Source organism: Rhinolophus sinicus, linkage group LG03, assembly GCF_036562045.2.
Source record: "Rhinolophus sinicus isolate RSC01 linkage group LG03, ASM3656204v1, whole genome shotgun sequence".
Lineage (NCBI taxonomy): Eukaryota > Metazoa > Chordata > Mammalia > Chiroptera > Rhinolophidae > Rhinolophus > Rhinolophus sinicus.
The window spans coordinates 46,769,469-46,792,567 of NC_133753.1; the positions used below are offsets into that span (position 1 = coordinate 46,769,469).

A 23,099-nucleotide genomic window follows, 5' to 3' on the forward strand; every position below is an offset into this window, starting at 1 on the left:
CTGACAAATGGCAAGCATTGGTAAGGATGTAGAGAAAATGGAACCCTCATACATTGCTGGTGGGAATGTAAAATGGTGCAGCTGCTTTGGAAACAGATAATTCTTTAAACAGTTGAAGGTAGAGTTACCATATAACACAGCAGATTCATACCTTGGTCTATACCCATGGGAATTGAAAACATATGTCTATGCAAAAACATGTACATGAATGTTTATAGCAGTATTATTTATGATAGCCAAAAAGTGGAAACAAATAAAATGTCTATCAACTAATGAATGGATGAACAAAATGGTATCCATATAATGTAATATTGTTCAGCCATAAAAAGGAATAAAGTACTGATATGCTACAACATGACTGAACCTTGTAAACATTATGCTAAGTGAAAGAAGCTAGACACAAAAGGCCACATATTGTATAATTTCATATATACATGTTTCTCCGAAAATAAGACCTAACCGGAAAATAAGCCCTAGCATGATTTTTCAGGATGACATCCCCTGAACATAAGCCCTTATGCGTCTTTTGGAACAAAAAATATAAGATCCGGTCTTATTTTTGGGGAAACATGGTAGGAAATGTTCAGCGTATACAAATACGTAGAAACAGAAAATAGATTAGTTGGTAGTCAGAGGTTTGGGAGAGGGAGAGATGGGGAATGACTGCTAATGGGCACAGAGTTTGTTTTTGGGGAGATGAAAATATTCTAAAATTAGACACTGGTGATTGCACAACTCTAAATACACTAAAAACCACTGAATTTTACACTTTCAAAAGGTGAATTTTATGACATGTGAATTACGTGTCACTAAAAAAAGCAAAAAACATAACAGTGACTTTTCTGCTAGAGGGACATTCCCTGATTTGCAGTTAGAAGGAGTATTAATAGAACTTGGTGGGAAATGGGAACTCTGAGGATTTAATGTTAATCAGGAATGAGGGAGTATAATATTTTTTAAAAGGTTGAAAACTACTGGGATAAAATAAGGAACAAATAAGTTTATTTGTTCCTTGAGGCTCCTTGGTAGCTACTCTGTCTTAGGAGAATCCTTAGGAGATGGATTCTCCCAGGATGTGTTATAAGGCTTTTTCTGTTGAGGGCTATTTTTGTTTCTTCTGTACTTATCCCTGAAGCTTCTGGTAATTTATCTGTTTGCAGCAATCACTGTTGCTGCCGTGTTTTGTTTCTTTCTTTTTCAGTGCATTATTTTGAACCTATTATAGACTTAAGGAAAAGTTGCATAAATAATAAAGTTCTCATATATCTTTCACCCAGCTTCTCTAATACAGAAGTCTTACATAACCACGGTACAATGAGCAAAACCAAGAAATTAACAATGGTTTAATATTATTAATTAAACTAAACACCTTATTAGAAATTTTATCAATTCCACCAGTGTCCCTTGTTCTTTTGCAGGATCCTATTCAGGATTCTGTATTGCATTTCGTTGTTATTTCTCCTTAGTCTCCCACATTCTGTAACAATTCCTCATTCTTTCCTTGTCTTTTATGACCTGGACACTTCATGAGTACTAGTCAATTATTTTATTGAATATTTCTGTGTTTTTCCTCATGATTGAACTAAGGTTATGCATTTTTAACAAGAATACTACAGAAATGATGTGTCCTCACTACATCACGGGGTTCATGATATTTATGTATCTTATTACTAGAGTTTTTGACCTTGATCACTTTATTAAGGTGGTGTCAACTGGCTTTCTACATTTATCAGTTTCTTCTGAGAGAGGGTAGATAGAAAACATATTCTTTGAAAATATAGTCACCCTTAAGTAGCTTGCGAATTCAATAGCTTCATGAATAGTCCAGGCATAGAATTCTAAACTGAAAATCATTTTCCCATAAGAATTGTGAAGTCATTGCCGTCTAGCTTTCAGTGTTATTCAGAAAATCAGTGCTATTCAAATTTTTGATCCTTTATATGGAAATCTGTTTTTCTTTCCTGGATTCTATAACAAGTCTACTTGTCCTTTGTGTTCTCTCATTTGAAAATGATATGAACTGATGTGGGTCTGATTTTATCCATTGTGGTGTATTCTTGGGTGGAAGCTTTTACTTTGAAAACTCATAGCTTTAGGTTTTAAAAAATTATCTTGAAGTATATTATTATTTCCTCTTCATTGTTTTCTCTCTCGGGAACTCTTTATTATTGGGATGCTAGGCCTTCTGGACCTTTTGTGTTTTCTGTCCTGTTTTCCACATTTTCCTCTCTATTTTGTGAGAAATTTAATTTCATATTCTAACCCTTCAATTGAGGTTATTTATTTCTTCTGTCATATTTCAATTTATAAGAGTTCTTTTCTTAATCATGGAGTGTTTCTTTTTTCTAGTCCAACAGCCTCATTTTACTGATAAAGAAGCTATGATGCAGAGAAGTTATGGGTCATAGATAATGCAGCTATTCCTTATGCTGTTCCCACTACCTGGACTTCTGTTTGGCCAAGTCCTGCCCATTTTTTAATTCTTAATTTAAGTGCCTAATCCTTAGGGAGACCTTCCATAGCCCATAGTCCATGTTAACTGCTTTTGTGTGTATTCATTCAAGTTTACACTTCCTTTTACTTTCCCTGTGTGACTCCTTTTGTACTTATAATTACTTGCTCAGGGTCTCTCCCATTAGACTATATGCTCCTGAAAGCAGAGCTTTTGTCTCTCTCGTTCATTTCTGCATCCATAGCACTATGCAAGGAGCCTGTCCAGGTCCAATGTTGTAGATTCAACACTAAATATTTGTTGGGTGATGATTATCTATTTAGTGGCATATCTAAAATATGTATTCTGGTCTTCTTTAAGACATCTACGAGTAAAGAAGGACTTGCATGCTTTTCTTTTTCACATGCCACCTTTGTTTGGGCTTTCGTGGTCCACCTTCTTTAGACTTCGGTGATCCTAATAGTCAGTAGATTTATTTTATCTTTTTATTAAAAAGATAACAACCAGGCCAATAAACCCACTTTTCTTTTTTGATATTAGGTAGTAATTGAAACTCTGTCAGTGGGAGCAACCATGCTGTTACCTCCATTACGAGAACGTATGGAATTACTTCATTCTCTTTTACCCCAAGGACCTGATAGATGGGAAAGCTTATCTAAAGGACAGGTGAGCCTTTGCATGTTATCTAAGTAAACCAGTAATATCTCTCTCTCTCTCTCACACACACAAACACACGCGCGCGCACACACACACATCCGAGGAAAATAAAACTAGTCGATTGCCTTGTGTTCATGAAATAATGCTTGATTTGATGGGTCTGGTGAATCCTAGTATTTAATATTTTCTGCTGGAAGAGTTCCCAGGTTTCTAATGAAGGTGAAGTAAATGATAATTTAAATGATCTGTGGTTAATTATTAAAATTATGATTAATTTTTCTACTGTCAAACCAGTGACCCTTTAGTTTATTTGTAATGTACTGAGTTGAAATCAAGGGCATATACTAATGTTGGTTCCATGCCCAGAACTTAGTTTGAAATTGCTTACATAAAAAGTAAAAGAAGATAGATGCTATGAAAAAGTATATGATAACATGAGTATGCGTATTCTTTCCATTTTAATATCTTTTGTTTATTAAAATAAGTATATTTTGCTTAATTAAGTAGAACAGTCAATTATAGAGTTATAGATTAGAGGGAAAAAGTGGTATGCACTGATGATATCCCCAGATGCCTTCCAATGAGTATTTTGCATTAATTTAGATTTCAGTGATTTATTTTAAACATTAGAATAAATAGTTTCATTGGTAACTCTATAGAAGAATGTGTAGTATAATTTGTGTGTTGACATTTCCTACTTCACTTTATTTATAGTGCTAAAATCATTATGCAGAGTGTGCCATTTTAGCTTTGAGTTTTAGGTATTATAATAAAGGATGGAATAAAACTGTAAGTTATGTTTTCCCAAATGGTATTAATGGTGTAGCTTTTCTTTTGATTATGTACTTGTTAAAAGATTATTGTTAATCAGGATATTAAGTGGGTTAGTTATTATTAGTATAGTTTTTTTTCTGTGATCCTTTTTTCCCCCCCTTTCTAGTACATTTTAAGCTAATTATTTATTTGTTCCTATTTCATCGATGGAAATATTTTTCTTTAGAGAATGCAATTGGATATCATTCTGACAAGTTTGCAAGATCATACCCATGTAGCCTCCTTACTTGGCTATAGCTCACCCTCTGATGCTGCCGACCTCTCTTCTGTGTGTACTGGCTACGGAAACCTTTCAGATCAACCTTACGGCACTCAGAGCTGCCATCCAGACACCCATCTGGCTGAAATTTTGATGAAGACTCTCTTAAGAAATTTAGGATTTTATACAGTAAGTTGCCCTTTTTCTTGGAGGTAAAAAATGAATAAAGCTCGGGGAGTTCTTTTTGGACGGGGAAAGGATTGCTTCAGGTTAAGATATTTTGACATTTAAACATTAATAAAATAAATAAAACTCTAGATTCCTAACCCCAAAGGAGGAAAACATATCAGATCTGAAATATTGTGAGTGCTGGGTGACTTGCAATTGAGAATTCCAGAGAGATTTAATTTAGAATTTTTCCAGATTGTTTTGATGTTAATGTGTAAGAATAAACAGATACAAATAGTCAACAACGTTTTGTAAGAGGTGAATAATGAGGAAGGGTATAATAATGAGGATTGGCCTTACCAGATATAATCTCATAATTGAAGAATGTGATTGGTACTATTGAAGAATAGGCTGGTCAGTAGGACAGAAGACAGGGGACACTATGGCTTTCCCTGTATTAGGATGCCATTAAGCCTTACTCTGTGTGTTTCTTAGATCCATCTCTTTTTTTTCTTTCCGTTTCTCTGGGTTCTAACTGAAGTCATCATGACCTAACACTAATAGCAGTGTTGTAGCTGTTTTCACTGTTGCTGGTCTCTTCTCAGCATCTTACTGCTAGAATAGACTTGTTTTATTAAATAACCTCATTGTAATCCAAATGATGAAGGTTCTTTTCAGAAGAACCTTCTTCTGAAGTTGGCTTACACACCGTTCTCATCTGAGCTCATGCACATGGCGTACCTGTCTTCTACTTACTCTTCCCGTCTACCAATCTGTAACTTCTGTAAGACTTCATTATTCTAGGAAGCCTTGCCCAGATAACCCCATCTAACTATGTAGTTATAACTGCACACACGTTAGCAGTTTTTAGCATCAAAATGTACTCGGCAACTTAACTTTGAATTGCGTATCATTTCATATTGTTGGGTCTGTGTATTGTTTTTCTTCTGTACAAGTCTTACTGTTCTGTTCTGCCCACATTAAAAGATTGTTGACTAAGTCAGAGTGACAGGTATTCCTATAGAATTATTTTCTCTCAGATTTAAGAATTTAAGTTTAATCTGATGTTTGGCTGCAAATGAAATGGGAACAGTGTTAACGGTATATCCACTTGTTATTGACCGAAATATTTTTCCAAAGTTGTGAGGAATATTTATGCTGAATTAAAGTAATGCCTTTATTATGTTATTAGGGATGAGCTAGATGTATATATTATATGGAAATGGCGATAAAACACTAACTCCTTTTAGGCTAAAATCATAAATTATTGTTTCTTTCTGATGTGATTTAAACCAAATTTATTATGTTCCAAGATTTTAAAATAATGGTGCTTATCTTATTTGGGCCGCTGTTTGGGCTGCTGTAACAGAATATACCCTGGACTAGGTAGCTTATAAACAACACAGATGTATTTCTCAGTTTAGAAGGAGGGAAGTCCAAGAGCAAGGTGCTGGCAAATTTAGCGGTGCGTGCTTCTTAGTTCATAGACAGCTGTCTTCTTGCTGTGTACTCACACAAGGGAGCTCTTTAGGGTCTCTTTTGTAAGGGCACTAATCCTATTCATGAGGACTCTGCCCTCATGACCTGTTCACTTCACAAAGGCCCTACTTCCAAATACTACTACACTGTGGGAATTAAGTTTCAACATACGAATTTTGAGGAGACACAAACATTCAGTTTCTCTAGTAGTGCCAGTTATTTGGCAGCTTATAATGGTGCTTATATAGCAAGGGCCTTAAAATGTTCTGAGGTTCTCTCTCTTGCACTTTGTAAAAGATGTTCACATCATTTTGATAAGAAGTAAGAATTTGGAAACAACTAGAATATCTAAAAATAGGGGAATGGTTAAGTAAATTATGCTATATATGCTCTAGGGAATATTATATGACTTGTTTCATGTGCACATGGCTTATGAAAATGTAGAAAATATTTGTGAATTTGTTGGAAAAGAATAAAAATAGAATAAGCAATATTATGAAAAAGCTACCAAAAATCAGGAAAAAATACACCAAAAAGTATTACTAGTGATTTTCTTTGGGTTTTTGACCAAATGGTGATATTTAACTTTTTAAAAAATACAGTTTTTGTATTTTCTAAAATTTTTACACATAACATTATTAAAAAATATTTTTAACTTGAAATATAAACTTACACAAGAGTTAGAAGAATCATTGAAAGACTCCTCACACCTGTTAGCCAAATTAGCTTTGTCTGTATCTATCTATCTATCTATCTATCTATCTATCTATCTATCTATCTATCTATCTATCTATCTAATCTATCTATCTAGTTTTCTGAATCATTTGAGGGTAAGTTGCAGGTGTCATGCTGGCTATTCCTAAGTGCTTAGCCATGTATTTCTTAAGAAGAAGGACATTCTCTTACATAACAACAGAACAATTATCGAATTTGTGAAATTTAGCATGGATGCAGAACTACCGTGTTTCCCCGAAAATAAGACCTAGCCAGACCATCAACTCTAATGCATCTTTTGGAGCAAAAATTAAAATAAGACCCGGTATTATATTGTATAAGACCGGTATTACATTACATTACATTACATTACATTACATTACATTACATTACATTACATTACATTAACGTTACGTCACGTCACGTCACAGACCCGGTCTTATATTACATTAAAATAAGATCGGGTCTTATATTAATTTTTGCTCCAAAAGACGCATTAGAGCTGATTGTCCGGCAAGGTCTTATTTTCGGGGAAACACGGTAATATACAGTCCCTATTTAAATTGTCCCAATAATGTCCTTTGTAGCAACCCCTTCCCACTCCAGGATCACATATTACATTTAATTGTCATGTCTGTTTAGTCCACTTATTTCTTTTATAATCAGAAGCAAATTTAATTTCTAAGAATTGTGCTCTTAGATATTCACAAGTATGTGAAAACAAAACAATTATACATGAGATCTGGAAAGCAATACCATTCAATTTTGAAATGTGTTGTTTTTGGGTAGTGTACTGTTTTCCTATTTCTTGTTTTCTATATTTTCAAAGTTTCTGTGGTGAAATATGTATTACTTTTTTAAATGGAAAAACAAATTGAAATTGCTTGTAAATCTTACCATCTAATAACTAATAACAACATAGCATAGATTTCAAGATTGATAATAGGAGAAAGGAGACAGTGGCTTCTTAAATTAGAATCACTTATGGTTGGACATTACTTTCATCCTCAAACACTTCAAATATAATCTTCATTTATGTATCATTTTAGGATCAAGCATTTGGAGAGCTAGAAAAGAATAGTGATAAATTTCTGCTTGGAACATCATCTTCAGAGAACAGCCAGCCTGCTCATCTTCATGAACTCCTGTGTTCACTACAGAAACAACTGCTGGCATTTTGCCATATCAATAACATTAGTGAGGTATGTGATTCTTTGCTTTTTATGGTGGTCTCTCAGGGAACTTGAAACGCAGATATTTGGTTAAGCCATGATATTTTTGTACCTTGAATCTTTCAAAGTAGTAATTTAGCAACATTTTTTCTTCAGAACTCAAGCAGTGTGGCATTGCTTCATAAACATCTTCAGCTCTTGTTGCCTCATGCTACAGATATTTATTCACGTTCTGCAAATTTGCTCAAAGAAAGTCCTTGGAATGGCAGCGTTGGAGAAAAATTAAGAGGTGTGTTTGGTGCTAGATTTCAGATTTAATCAGTGGTTGTAAAGCAAGAGTTCTTAGCCTTTCCAAAGCCGAAAGAAGGCCTGAAATCTCTGAGTGGAATAGGAATGATCTTGAATCTCCTTTTTGAAGATCCCTTTCATCTTTGTTTGCGTGTGACGGTAGCAGTGACTGACCTGGTTAATCTGAAAAGATGCTACTTGGCATGACAAAGGCCTAATTTTAAGGCATTAGATGATACATACTCAGAAAGATTAATTGTAAATGCCATCAAATGAGATTTTTAACTGCTATTTCTTTACTTTAGCATTTTCCAGTTCTTTTTTCCTTCTTGAAATGCTTTCTTTTTCCTAGGTTTCTATGTAGTCATAGATCTGTTTCTACTCATATCTCTCTGACCACTGTTTTTTGTTGGTTCCTATAAACTCCTCTGAATTTTGCCCTCAACCCTCTTCTCCCTGAGTGATCTTTTCTGGTCCCATTGTCTTTAACCACCATGTGTATGTTGACCCCCATATTTGCACCTAGCTGAGAACTTGTTTTTCACACTGGAGCCTCTCTCTAGTTACCTACTTTTCTTGGTTGTCCCAAAGGCAACTAACATTCAGTATGTCCAAAACCAGTTCATTTCTGAAGATCCCCAACTGAAAAAAAGAAGCTGAGAAACGAAAACCATTGCTTAATAGATACTTCCATTTCATTGTTGCACTGGCATTTAAAATTTAATCCATTCAAACTGAGCTCATCTCTGAATGATCCTCCCTGCCTCTCTGTCCCCAAATCCAATGAAATATTGAAACCAAATTGATTTAAAATCAATACAGATAGTAAAAAGATAGATGCTTTGAGGTGATCTTAATTTTTTAAAAAGTAAATTTGGTTTAAAAAACATAAAGTCTTTCTTCACTAAAATGTAAGCACCACGAGGGCAGGAATTGTTAGCTCTTTGTTCATGGCTTTATCCCTTTCACCTAGAACAGTGCTTAGTATGTTGTAGGTACTCAATAAATATTTCTTGAGTAAATCTAGAAGTGAGGGTAAATTTGTGAATGAAAAATTCATAATGCATTTTAAGAAAAGCAGCTATAGTCCTTTGAATTTGTTGGCATGAGATGTATATGCTTTCCCACAAAGTGTCTGTTGTTGGCACTTTCTGAAAGTGAGTAAATATCACACCAGGTAGGTGTTCAGCAAAGAGTTACTGAGTTAGTGTACAGTAGTTCAGGCTAAAATAGTATTTCTTAGGGTTTTTTTTTTTTAAAGTTTGTAACAATTGATCCATGTTGAATTTCTTACCCTTTCTAGATGTGATATATGTCTCCGCTGCAGGCAGTATGCTCTGCCAAATTGTTAACTCCCTACTGTTACTCCCCGTGTCCGTGGCTCGGCCTTTATTGAGTTACCTCCTCGACTTGTTGCCACCTCTTGATTGCCTTAATAGACTCCTGCCAGCTGCCGCTCTTTTAGAAGACCAGGAGTTACAGTGGCCTCTTCATGGTAAGTAAAAATGGTAAAAGAGCAGATAATGCTTTTGAGAGAATATGTTCCTCTTACATGTGTCAGGTAAATCATATCTGGCACTTTGATGTTTTATGTAATGAAAAAGATAAAGTTGTTATCTTCTAAGAGCTCACAGTCTATAGAGGGCACTGATATGAGAAAACTGAAGTTGCTCATATATAACTGTCATGAATAGGGTCTTTATATGGTCATCAGGTTTGAATTGTGTATTTCATTGATTCCAAGACACTTTTTTTCAAATTTTGACATGGTTAAAACTGGAATACATCTTATAATGGATGATAAAGCATTCTTTCATAATTCAGCCAGCAGCATAATGATACATTTTACATCAGTGGATTGATTTGATTAAAACTTTTATTTCTTAAATGCAAAGATTTTTAGTTTTGAATCTATTTGACAATAAAGTATTTTATATTTTGGTTAGATATATAGATAGCTGAAATGCAAAAGGTAGAAATTTGGACTATTTTTCTGTTTTTCTTTTTAGGTACTGTATAGGAAATAGCATTCTGATTTTAGGCATGACACTTGAATTCACTCTTAATTTATAAAATGTTGATTCTATTCAGTTGAATATAGCTTAAAATATCATGTCTAGAATACATCAATATGTTTTTCCACTGGAGTCTATCTGTCCTAAGGCTGTCAAAGGAATTTCATTACTGAAATCTTAAAAATCTTTGAAGTTTAAGTGAAGTCACATGTTTTTTTTGAAAGAATCCTGGATTAATGCATAAAAAGACCCAGATTTTAGTCTTGGCTCTGCTAGTAATTTGGCTGTATGATCTTGGGCAAGTCACTTATAACTTCTTAAAGCCTTGATATCTGTTCTTATCTTTATGGCTAAGCATGTTTTGTTTTATTTAATGTGAAGAACTTTTAAAAACAAATGTTCAATAAGAAAGCATGGGTCTGGATCTTAGTACAAGACAATTCTCAATTCAGGCCTTAAAAGCATTACATAGCACTAAATATCATCTTGCTAGATTAACTCTTGTGTTGATTTTGAAGGGATGAGCTGCCTCACTCGTGGTGGTGAAATTTGATCTGGATAATGAAGAATATAAATAGAATCCTTTGGGATAATTCCGTCATATACTGCTTTAATTTTTATCTTAAAATTAATTAATTTTATAAAGGAAATTTTTATTTGATAGCATAACTTACTGAATGTGTTTTAAATTAACCTACTAAAGAGAAAATACACAGAAAGCGTTATAATTTGTTTTCTTGGTAAAATTATTCTGCTTCAATATCTTATTGCAGTGCAATAGAAATGAGAAAGCTTGAGACTCTTGAATACCAGATAAAGGCGCAATTACTAATGGTTTTGTCTTCAGGAGGGCCAGAACTGATTGACCCTGCTGGCCTGCCATTACCTCAGCCTGCCCAGTCCTGGGTGTGGCTTGTGGATCTGGAAAGAACAATTGCTCTCCTTATTGGGCGGTGCCTTGGTGGCATGCTTCAGGGCTCCCCTTTGTCTCCAGAGGAACAGGACACTGCATATTGGATGAAAACACCACTTTTTAGTGACGGCGTAGAGATGGACACCCCTCAGTTAGGTAATACGCTTCTTTACAACATTTAAAATACATGCTTGTGTTTACACATCCAGTGGAGATTTCACTTATTCTGGGCTTGCTCAGTAGATAACTAACTGAACACAAATGCAGCATTACCAGGGCAGGGGACCTGAGACTGTAACTTGGAGCACTCAGAAAAACAGTTAAATCCGGCAGTATTGTGTAGTGAGTGAAGGAGTCCCTGAGCTAGGAAAATGTGGGCCCGGTCCCACTCTGTGATTATTTATCACTCATGTGGGGCAAGTCATCTAACTCAAAAAATGGGAAATGCTTGATTACTTTTGTTCTGGGACCTGGAGGTTATACAACTGCTTCATATAAAGTAAAGCTCTATACGTTTACCTACCATGACTACTAGTGCTCAGACACCTCTCAGATGTGAGTGGTAGTCGTTCTCCTCCCACCCAGCCTGTCCTGCTTTCATGCTGATGTTACAATGTACGATTCCTTATTTTTTCCTCCCTATTGATCGTACCTTTGGTGATTCCTTTTTTCCTGCCTCATCTCCCATTTGTCTACTTTGCTGGCAGGCTAACTTGCAGACTGTCTGGAAATGAGGATTTCTCCAGTTCCTAAACAGATGATCTAGTTGTTTTATCTATGATTGGTCCTTAAATCTCACTGGGCCTCTAATTTTGATCCCTAAAATAGTGAGTTAGATTCGATAGCCTATGTGGTCATACTAGATCTAAAATTCATTATTTCTCTGATAAGAGAAAGAGACTCAGAGAGTATCCAAGAAAGAAAGTCTTAAGAGAAACCTCAATCTAAGAGAATCTCAAACGAGGAAAAACAAAAAGCACAGAAAGATTCTACTTTGGGGTTGGAGGGTTGGAGAATGGAATGAGGAAAAACTATTGAAGATTTTCCTCTTTTCCATATAGGAATGTATATTCTTTATTTCATTTATGAACTAGAAGGTGATTTTGGCCATGGCTAGTGAATGCTAAGCTGGTACTTTATGATACAGTTGTATCAAGAAAAGTAAAATCATGGTTTTTTTCAAGGGATATTTAATATCATGAAGATGGTTGCAGTGCTGTTAGTGTTTAACTCTGTTACCTTATCTCCTCCTGAGGAAGAAAGTATCTATATCTCTACCTTCCTCATATTTCTGTTATACTTACTTTACTCAGTTAACTGGCCTTTAGTATGAGTAAAATCACTTTCAGTTTTTATTCTTATTTTTCAGTTTTTAAATTATAACATCATTAATTATTAAAATGTTACACTTTATGTTTAAATACTTGCAAATATTAGGAAAAGGATGTTTGGCCTTTATAAATTTATGATTCAGTTATATTATGGGTTAAATTGACTTTTGGTATTATCCCAAGAACATATCATTTATGAGTTTTGTTTTTTAAATGGAAAATAAATTCTGAATTTCAAATGTCCCATTGAAAAGTTAGGAAACATCTGAACAAATGTAAACATCAATTGAGGAATTTTTCATGGTATCTTTGATCTCTCTTGAATCATACCTGATTGTTTTCCTTTAAGCCTATAAAATTCTTGTCTAGTCTCTTTCCCAGTGGCCCCATGTTTCTCAAAGAGGATATCATTCCATTTCAAACAAGAGAGCTCTTTGTTATTATAAAAGACTGTTGTGCATGTATAGGCCCCTGCCTACCAAAATGCTAGAACTCTTCCTTGGAGAGGTACATTTGGCCACAGATTCTTCTGGAGGAGATGGAAGTGATAATACTACCTTCAATTGAGAAACATTAAAGAACTTTGTATCATCTACTTAAAATGGTTTGAAATGTGTCATTTCTTATGCATTAAATAAATGTGGTCAGATTTTATTTGTAGCACCAAAATTCATGAGGTTTAAAATTAATAACATGAACAATTTTTTTTTTTTTTTTTTTAGATAAATGTATGAGTTGCCTATTAGAAGTAGCTCTTTCAGGAAATGAAGAACAGAAACCTTTTGATTACAAATTGAGACCTGAAATTGCTGTCTTTGTAGACCTTGCATTGGGTTGTTCAAAAGAGCCTGCACGAAGTCTTTGGATCAGCATGCAGGATTATGCTGTTAGTAAAGGTGAGATGAAGAGGTTAAAGGGGGTTAAATATTTAGATAGCTCACAATACTAATATATATGTAACACATGTAAATAGAAATCACAGGGGTCACCCTATTTTTTATAGAAGGGTATTTTACAAATAACATTTTTAAAAAACTTATTTTTCCTCTTTGTGGAAAATATCCTAAGTTAGGGTATTTTCTATAAAACGTAGGATGACCTCTGTGATTTCTATTTACATATATTACATATATATGTGTGTGTATATACATATATATGGTGTACTATTAATATTAAGTATATATGTATATACACACACACATATATATGTATAGTTTGTGTTTTATTATTTTTTAATTAAATTTATTGGGGTGACAATGGTTAGTAAAATTACATAGGTTTCAAGTGTACAATTCTGTATTACATCATCTATAAATCCCATTGTGTGTTCACCACCCAGAGTCAGTTCTCCTTCCATCACCATGTATTTGACCCCCTTTACCCTCTAGGTTTTTTTAATATATACATGTATTCCACTTGAAGCAAACCCACTTGGGAAAATTGAGATTTATATAAAAGATAAATCCAGAGGCAATCATTTTACTGAAGATTCCATGCAGTATTAATGGATTTAGTATAAGAGTAGGTTAATGAATCTCTTCCCTTTGCAAGCCCTGGTGTCAGAACTGAAAGGACGTGTATGTAAGAGTCTAAACTCTAGGCCTGGTCATTTTCCTCCTCTGTAAAACTTGCCTACTTCAGAGTGCTGGTGAAGATATCAATTTGAAATAAGGTGTACTATTAATATTAAGTTTAGTAGTAAAGTGTTGTGCAAGTATGTAGTGGTATTTTAGTTTCTAATATTTAATTACTAAAATTAATTTTATGTACAAGTTTTCAAAGGATATACCTGATTTTTTTTTTAGCTCCCATGTTTTCCCTTTTAACAGTGACCTGGATTGTTCAGAATCACATATCCCTAGTTGTTTTTCCATGTTATATTTTCTTATCCTATCTTTAGTTTCCCTCCATTTCTTTGGATTTTATTCTTTCTGTGATACAAATGTCACTTTTATTGTCTTTCATTTTGAATAATAAAAATGAAAGGAGATACATATTATTCAGATCTTTAAAACACCGGTGAGATGATAACCTTTGAAAGTTTAGTCTCATCCAGTTTACCATTCATTTATTTTATTCATTCTATTATATTGACTCCCACCAGAGCTACAAAAGTATGGTAATGAGGAGAAAAAAAGTTTACATTCTAAGTTGTATTTTCTGAATAAAAACTCATTGTATGGCACTATTTGCTGAATTGCTTATATACTATATCCTGAACTTTTATACTTAGATAATGGAAACATTCTTTAGTACTTGGTATGAAATGACCATAACTTTAATGAAGGTGTTTTAAAAGAACCGATTACTTTAAAAATTGCATAGGAGGATAATCTCTGCTCAATTTGAAACACAGCAAGGGTATTACTTTAGTTTGCTTTTTAAATTGAATGTTAGTCTCCTTGAAATGGTGTCCTGTTTAATTTTAAGTCGTCATAGTTATCAGAATAGCAAGCGGTCCCTTAGAACAGATGATTTCTCAAGAACCGAATGTGGAAAAATTTTGTATGTGATACAGACTGTCATTTTAAGATCCTCTGTAAGCCGTAAGACTTTCTTAAATCTGGAATCTTTAGATTGTCAGTTTTTTTTCACCAGTAAAATAGGTAAATCTGAACTTAATTTTTTACCTTAGCATACAGAAATGACTAGAAAACCAGGATGTAAAATTTTTATCTCTTGAGGTAGGAGGTTTAAGAAAGGATTAAGAACAAATAAAGTTTACTTGAGGCTTGATATTTGCCAAGGGTGTTTTTGTTTTGTTTTTAAATAGCACATTAAATCTGTCAAATTAACAGAATGTCTAGCAGACATTCTGAGAGTGGAATAGACGGTAAACCCACCCCCATTTGGAATCTACTGAATGTACTACACTTTTAAAGTACAGTACTGGTACGCTAATATGGCATGAAAGAAAGCTCCTGACCAGTTCTCATCATCTAATGCTGTGGTTTAGGTTTTCCATTGCATGTACTAATTTCTGTCCAATTGTTTCATTTCTTACCCACTTAAATGTACATGTATTCACAATATCTCCTTTCATGGCTTCAAATACCATATACACACTTGACTAGTTTACTTGATATCTCTACCAAGAGATCTAATAGATAGTATTTATAACTGGACTCCTGATTCTAGCTCTGTATCCCCCAAAAGTGTTCTTCCTGTCTCAGTAAATGCCAACCACATTCTAAATACATTTATAGTCAACATTGACTTCTCTCAGAATCTCACATCTGATCCATCAACAAATCCTATCAGCTCTACCTTCAAAATACATATGAAATCTGACCATTTCTCACTACCTCCACGGGTACTACTTTTGTCTGAGCCCCCACCATTTCTCACCTGAATCACTGCAATAATGACTTCTGCTATTGCTATCCCTATAGGAAGTGTTCCACTCAGCAATCAGAGTGAGTCTCTGAAAACACAAGTCAGATCATGTCATATTTCTGTTCAAAGCCTACTGTGCTTGCCATTTCCCTCAGAGTAAAACCTAGAGCACTTGCAATGGCCTGCAATGCTCTATGTGATCTAGTCCCAGCCAGCTTTCTTATGTCACTTACCATTCTTGTGAATGCACACTTTGCTCCAGCCACACTGACCTCTGTGAACCCACATCGGGACCTCTACATTAGTTTTTCTGAGGGGACACTGCATCTATGTGACTTCTTCCCCTCCTTCACCTAGATGTCTACTCAACTGTACCCTTATCAGAGACCTTCCCAATCCAGCCTGTATAAAATAGGAATCCCACACAGTACAGAATCCCTGTTCTCCTTACCCTGTTTTATTTTTCTCTATAGCATTTACCTGTCATATTAATGTTTTTATTTATTGTCTCTCTGCTACCCCTCAACTAGGATATAAGCTCTGTGAGATCAGTAACTTAGTTTTGTTCACTGCCGTATCCTTAGCACACGAAATAGTATGTGGGATCTAGTAGGTGTACTTGTTAAATAACTGTTTAAAAAAATTATAACATTCAGGTGTTGGATTACTAAAGCTATTAGAATTACCTCTGAACTGTTTTCTGAGCCCTTTTAAATGTCAATGAATCGTTTTTATTTTCAGATTGGGACAGTGCAACTTTAAGTAATGAGTCACTTTTGGATACTGTATCCAGATTTGTTCTTGCAGCTCTTCTGAAACACACAAATTTACTTAGTCAAGCATGTGGAGAAAGCCGGTAAGTAACTTTAAACTATCCTCAGACAAATATTTGCTCTCATGATGTTAGAAATTAGGTAAATTTTCTATTTTGTTTTTTTTCTTTAGCTATCAACCCGGTAAAAGCTTATCAGAAGTGTACCGTTGTGTGTACAAAGTTCGAAGTCGTTTACTTGCTTGCAAGAACCTTGAACTTATTCAAACCAGGCCATCATCACGAGACAGATGGGTAAAGTTGAAAATCAGTTCATTTCTATGTTTTTCTGCAAGCTGTGAGAGAGAGCTCCATATTGGTTTATGTCAGGAAAAAAAAATGTACCCTGCTTATTGCAGATGTTCAATAAATGTTGAGTAGTTCTTTTTCTAGTGAAAAATTGGGCGAGTATAAAATTTGGGGTTTATTTCATGCCACACTTATCAGTTATGACATGTCTGCTAAGAAAATTTATATAGTCTTAGGCTGTACAAATTGAATTGTCCAAATCTCATATGAACTAATATTTCTTTATTTTATGCTGATCAGACCACATTTGAATTATTCTGTTTAATTTGGGGTGTTAATAATTTACGAGGGACATTAACAAACTACCTTGGATTGGCGAAGGGTCCGAAAATCATCTCATACAAGAACTGGAAAATGTCAAAAATGTTTAGCCTAGAGAAGTGAAAACAAAGGGGAGTCACATGATAGCTGCCTTAAAGAGCTTCTACTGTGTTTCCCCGAAAATAAGGCCTAGCAGGACCATGGGCTCTAATGCGTCTTTTGGAGCAAAAATTAATATATGATCCAGTATTATATTATCATTACATTACATTACATTACATTACATTACATTACATTACATTATATTATATTATAGTAAAATAAGGCCAGGTCTTATATTAATTTTTGCTCCAAAAGGCACATTAGAGCCCAGGGTCCGGCTAGGTCTTATTTCCGAGGAAACACGGTATGTAGGAGAGGAAATAGACCTTTGGGCAAAGGTAGGACTAAAGGGTAACAACTGAATGGAGAATCATTGTTAGCTGAATATAAGGAAAAAAACCTTCTAGTATTAGAGTTGTCCACTACTGGAGGTAAAGATTGAAACCTCTTATTAAGGATGTTCCAGAAGTAACTCATGCACCAAAAATGAGATAACTTCTAAAGTGCTTGGTAACCCTGATAACATGATCTTTTAGTTATAAGTATAAGCCTGTAAAATACATCACCTTCAGAAATGCTTTCTTTGTATATTAGCTGCTATTCACTCCATTATTAAGATCTTGGATTTTTAAAAATCAAACTCTATCTCTGTGTTTGTGTTATAGTATTCCTTTGTCATGCCCTGATTTCATATTTGTGGATCTATTTGTTAGTGACCTTAAAACTCCATTTGCTTCACTTTGCCATTTTGTTGAGGCTCAAATTTGAAACTCATAGTGTGGGAATAATGACTTATGTATTGTGTGAGTCTGACGAAGTATCCCCTTCTCTGTTAAATTCTTGTTATTCACTGGCTGTGAATCACAGAATAACTTTTATTATGCATCTTGAGGCTATCATTAAAATTTCTCATTTGTGCCTTATACTGAGATTTGTCGGGGAAGTGATATAGTACTGTCACAGGATTGTTATGGTATTTGTGACTCTCTTAGCACCTGTTGTAAGGACTCTTTCCTCTAGATGACTGCTAGGTAGCATAACCATTGTGGGAAATAAAACTAACATTGTCTTTACCAGATTGCTAATTTTTGGTTTCTTCAAGGGCAAAGTAAAGAAAAAAATGAAAAACAATACTATTTGTATAATTGAAATTTGCTAGAGGGTAGAACTTAAATATTCTCACCAAAAAAAAAAAAAAAAAGTTTAAAAGTATACTGTTTTAAATTAGAATTATTAAACATTTATACAGTGTAGTAACAACATACATAACTTGAGAGAGACTTAATGGAATAAAAATTCATATTCTTTCAGTACCTTTTATTGTTGGTGCCATACTTAACTCATTTTAAATTGCAGCTCTAGGAATTTACAACTGAATAGCAATATAAAAATCAATTTATAGCATGACATTATAATAAAAATACTGAGGAAGAGAGAGTGTATAGGTGTCTCTGTATATATTTTATGTATATATGTTCTTTCTAATTTTTCAGGTTTATCTAGTATGTCATTTTTTTTTTTTTTTTTTGGTAGTAAAATTCATGTGTTGTTATTGATATTAGCAGTATTTTCCATGGTGAAAAAGTCAAGGTTTTAATGAAGTTTTTCACGGTTTTTGAAAACTATATTCAGTGTCACTCTGATCATTTCTTTAAGATCTCAGAAAACCAAGACTCTGCAGATGTTGATCCTCAGGAGCATTCATTTACCCGAACCATTGATGAAGAAGCTGAAATGGAGGAACAAGCCGAGCGAGACCGGGAAGAGGGGCATCCAGAGCCAGAGGATGAGGAGGAAGAACGGGAACATGAAGTGATGACAGCTGGCAGTGAGTACACACCTTACTTTACAGATACACGCCGTGCTGTTCTTTTTGGTAGGGGAACTGACTAGGGAAGAGAAAGACAAAAATTTCTGTATAGTTTTTTCTAAAAGGATCTGATCTTCTGCTGGTGATCTGAATTTACATTAGCTAACATTTCAGCTCTGAAAACTGTCATAGTTCCTTCCATTCTGAAGCTATTGAATTGCATGTTTGGGCCTGAAAAACTCTGGAAGCAGGCTTTTGGAAACCATGCCCATTCCACTGAGTCTCATGCATGAAAGACGCCCATGAGCCATTGGATAAGGTCACTCAAAGTATGTCCTCTGGGGGGCACCGAGTTGTCCATTGGTCTAGCTGGCTTCTGTGTGGTGAGGAAGAGAGAGCCTCCTTCGATGCCTATTAGGAGAGCCCAATTATTTTCATATGTAGAACTTCTACAATTATAAATTTTACCCACTGACTACACTGCTATTTTCAGTAGGGAGCAAAAATATACATGAGAATACTATTGACTGGGTAAATACCCTTTTCATATTTTTATATTCCAAGGCTACAGTAGTTTTTAAAGGTAATCATTTAGATATTTAAAGAGAACTATCAAAGCTTTTAAAACATTCATTATTATCTCGAGTGATTTGGCTATTTTAAGTTAAAGAATGTATTCACTTTGGTTAAAACTTGTGTTCATTTTGTAGCCTAAAATGTTATGACCAGCTATGCATTTGCTATTGGGATTGTCTGTATATATAAATCAATTTGACACTTTATTATCAGTTTATTTGTGTTCTGGATACTTCTAAAAATGATTTTGAGGGTGGCTCAAAACAAGACCAAAAACCATTAAAACAAGAGGAAAAAGATAAATGAAGAAAAGGAGATTGGAGATGGGGAGGGAGAATAATTTTATTTTAAAAGCTTAGGCTGAGGGAACTTTGTGGTTGAACTTAAAACTTAGCTTAGAAATTCCTGAAAGCAGAGGCCAAAAGGGAAAAAATAGTAGCAAAGTGTAGCCCTCAAATATAGTAACAGAAAGCATAATAGTCATCTGGGGAGTAATAATTTTTAAACTAGCCACAGTTTTTGAGCACCTGTTATATACTGGGCACTGAGTCAAATGCTTCACATGGATTAACTCATAATCTGTGCAACAGTTTTAGGAGTCCTAGTGTGACCCTGTTCTTAAGATGGGCAAACTGAGGTTTAAGGAGGCAAAATTATGTGGCTAGGGCCACAGTTAGTAGCAGCTGCAATTAAAACCAGGTCTGTCCCAAATTCCAGTGTCCATTCTTAATTACTTTAACTGATTTCTATCTCTAGACTGCATTTGTTGCTTTGGTTTTAGAGATATAAGGGATTTCAACAGCATAATGAAAATATTATAATAATTCTATAAAATACACAGATCAATTTTAAAGTTTATACTTCTATATGAACAGATGAATCTAGTGTTTTCCCAACTTTTCTGCCTTGGTTCCCCATTAACAATACCTTCTTCACTTCATATTTGAGCAAAAAAAAGCTTTCCTGTTCTGAAGTATGTACCACTGCATCGGAACCTTGTTATACCCACTGCCTTTTTGCTTATAAATTGGGAAGAGCCAGCATCAGGTGGACATTCCTGGTGATGCCATTTGACTCTGGAGGCAATCTTGGCCATATATTATAGCCGCATTCTGTTTCAGCAAAGACCTTTAGTGATGGTGATTATTGAATGTGTCCAAGATACAGCAAAGTGTAGGTGTTAAATATTATATGGAATTTGGAAGGGAAAAGAGGCCTTTTCATTATAACCAGTGCAGCTTCAATTTTGACCAATGTCAGGTTTTTTTTGTAACCTGACATTTTTCGTACTAAGGTCATGAATATAAGCAGTTATTTTTATCTAATCCAGTGTTTCTCAAACTTTCGTGGACTTTAGAATCAGCTGAATGGCTTATTAAAACACAGACTGCTGGCCCCATGCCTAGAGCTGCTGATTTTGAAGGTCTGGGATGGGCCCAATCATTTGCATTTCTATCAAGTGCCCAGATGATGTTGATGCTGCTGGTCTAAGACCACACTTGAAAACCACTGATCAAATTCAGAAATAAGAGGAGAAATAAAAATCAACCAAATCTAAATTCTGTAAAAGCATGAGTGTTTCCTATTGTGATTTTCATGAAAAGTTTAATATTTTACATGTATTTTTGATATAATTTTAACTTAGTTATTACTATGCTGTATTTAATGTCTAAAAAACCATTTTTCCCTCTTTCAGTAAGTTTTTGGTCCAAACATTTTGACTATTTTTATTGTTATTTTTTTTCTTTTTTTTTTTTTTGCTCTTCTCTCCCCATGTGTTAAGACCTTGTTTTTGTGTTGCATGTTACAGAAATCTTTCAGTGTTTCCTCTCAGCCCGTGAAGTAGCTCGTAGCCGAGATCGAGATAGAATGAACAGTGGGGCAGGGTCTGGGGCTCGAGCTGATGATCCATCTCCTCAGTCTCAGCAAGAGCGAAGGGTCAGCACAGACCTTCCTGAGGGTCAGGATGTGTACACTGCTGCCTGCAACTCCGTGATCCATCGGTGTGCCCTCTTAATATTAGGAGTAAGTCCTGTGATCGAAGAGCTTCAGAAGCGAAGGGAAGAAGGACAGTTGCAGCAACCTTCAACAAGTGCCTCTGAAGGGGGTGGACTTATGACCAGGTGGGACTGACTAGAAACTTAAAACATTACTCTCCTCCCTTTGTTACTTTATGCACGGAAATGGATTATTCTCAAAGTTAGTGTATTCTTCTGAAATTAACACAGGCATCGAGGAAGAATTGCAAATTGACTGGGATGAATTGAAAGTAATGTAAAGAGTAATACTGATTTCTGAGTAAATGAGGAGGCTCAGTTTTTCGTACATGAAACAACAGTAGCTGAGAAACATAACGAGGTTATGTGCATGCCTCTAATTTAGTGGCATGCAAATTATTTTGATGTAATTGAGAAGGGCTTTGTGTTTAGACAAGAGTTAGTTAGGATTTCCCACCAATGGACATAATTACTCCTCATTGTGTGTGTATTATCTATGCTGCTAGTTCCATTCAATTTTATGTTCACTAACAGTCCCAAATCGAAAAACTTTTCTTTGTGCATATGAGACAGGAGTGAAAGTCTTACTGCAGAGAGCCGGCTAGTCCACGCAAGTCCAAATTATAGACTGATCAAATCGAGGAGTGAATCTGATTTGTCTCAGCCTGAATCAGATGAAGAGGGTTACGCACTGGTAGGTATATCTAGATTCAGTAAAGAAGGATTTTTGTTTTCAAGGTATAGATACATAAGGCTTTGGTTAGACTAAGTAATATACATTTGTTTAGATATGTAAAAAACTTTTTAAAGAGAAATGAGATAACTATATTGCATAGATATTTTCCACTTATGTGTTAATGACTCCCAGATTTCTATCTTTAGCTCTTTCTTCCTAAGAAAATTACAAATTCATGTATCTGACTCCTTGATGGATATTCTACCTGAGCATGTCAGGTTACCCCATTCTTAATCTATCCAAAAATAAACTCGTCTTTCTCCCAAACCTTCTGTCATATTGCCTATCTTAGCAGGTGGTACTATTAACTATCCAGGCTGGAAACCTGACTTCATAAAAGTGCCACCTAAACAAAAAACTGTTGTTTGAAAGAAAATTCTAAGAATCTAAGGAAGGTCATATAGTGTGTTCAAGTTTCATTGTATCATCATGTTTTTGTTTGTTCTTCCTCCTCTTGTTCTTCACTCCCAGTAGTATCTTCGTGCTGCCAGTTCAGGTTCCCAGTCTTGTAGTCGAATGAGATTCCTCTCTGTCCATCAGTCTCATTATCTAGTCTCCCAACTCGGTGATAATTTTATAACATAGATCATGTTACTTCTCTATTCAAAACCTCCAGTAGACTTCACTTTTCCTCAGAGTAGAAGCCTAAGTCCTCACACGGGCCTACAAGACTACATATCCTGGCTGCACTACCTCTGATCTACTGTGACACTGCTCTCCTGAGTGACTCTCCTGCCACGCTGGCCTCTTGGCTTTTCCATGAACACAGCACTCAACTTCCCGTTTGGGGCTTTACTTGGCTGTTTCTTCTGACTGGAATACTCTTGTCTGCATGGGGAATTCCCTCACGTGAAATCTTCATTCTGATGTTACTTTTTCAATGAGGCCTACCCTGACCACTCTATTTAAAATTGCAATTTACCCTCCCTTCCGTATATT

At 35.0% G+C, this 23,099-nt stretch overlaps 1 protein-coding gene across 20 annotated transcripts in view; it reads left to right on the forward strand.

Annotated features, from left to right (window-relative positions):
- Positions 1-23,099, forward strand: part of HERC1 (HECT and RLD domain containing E3 ubiquitin protein ligase family member 1) — a 170,647-nt gene that overhangs the window by 63,013 nt on the left and 84,535 nt on the right. For 13 of the 20 annotated variants that reach the window (XM_019755324.2, XM_019755330.2, XM_074327595.1 and 10 more), the window contains 12 exons: positions 2,993-3,118; positions 4,110-4,331; positions 7,553-7,705; positions 7,832-7,964; positions 9,267-9,458; positions 10,826-11,047; positions 12,945-13,118; positions 16,300-16,414; positions 16,504-16,624; positions 18,698-18,869; positions 21,211-21,550; positions 21,998-22,118. In XM_019755324.2, coding sequence (XP_019610883.2) covers positions 2,993-3,118; positions 4,110-4,331; positions 7,553-7,705; positions 7,832-7,964; positions 9,267-9,458; positions 10,826-11,047; positions 12,945-13,118; positions 16,300-16,414; positions 16,504-16,624; positions 18,698-18,869; positions 21,211-21,550; positions 21,998-22,118 — 2,091 coding nt within the window. The remainder of the gene's footprint in view (positions 1-2,992; positions 3,119-4,109; positions 4,332-7,552; positions 7,706-7,831; positions 7,965-9,266; positions 9,459-10,825; positions 11,048-12,944; positions 13,119-16,299; positions 16,415-16,503; positions 16,625-18,697; positions 18,870-21,210; positions 21,551-21,997; positions 22,119-23,099) is intronic. The other 7 variants (XM_019755329.2, XM_074327596.1, XM_019755335.2 and 4 more) reach the window with 1 other exon arrangement.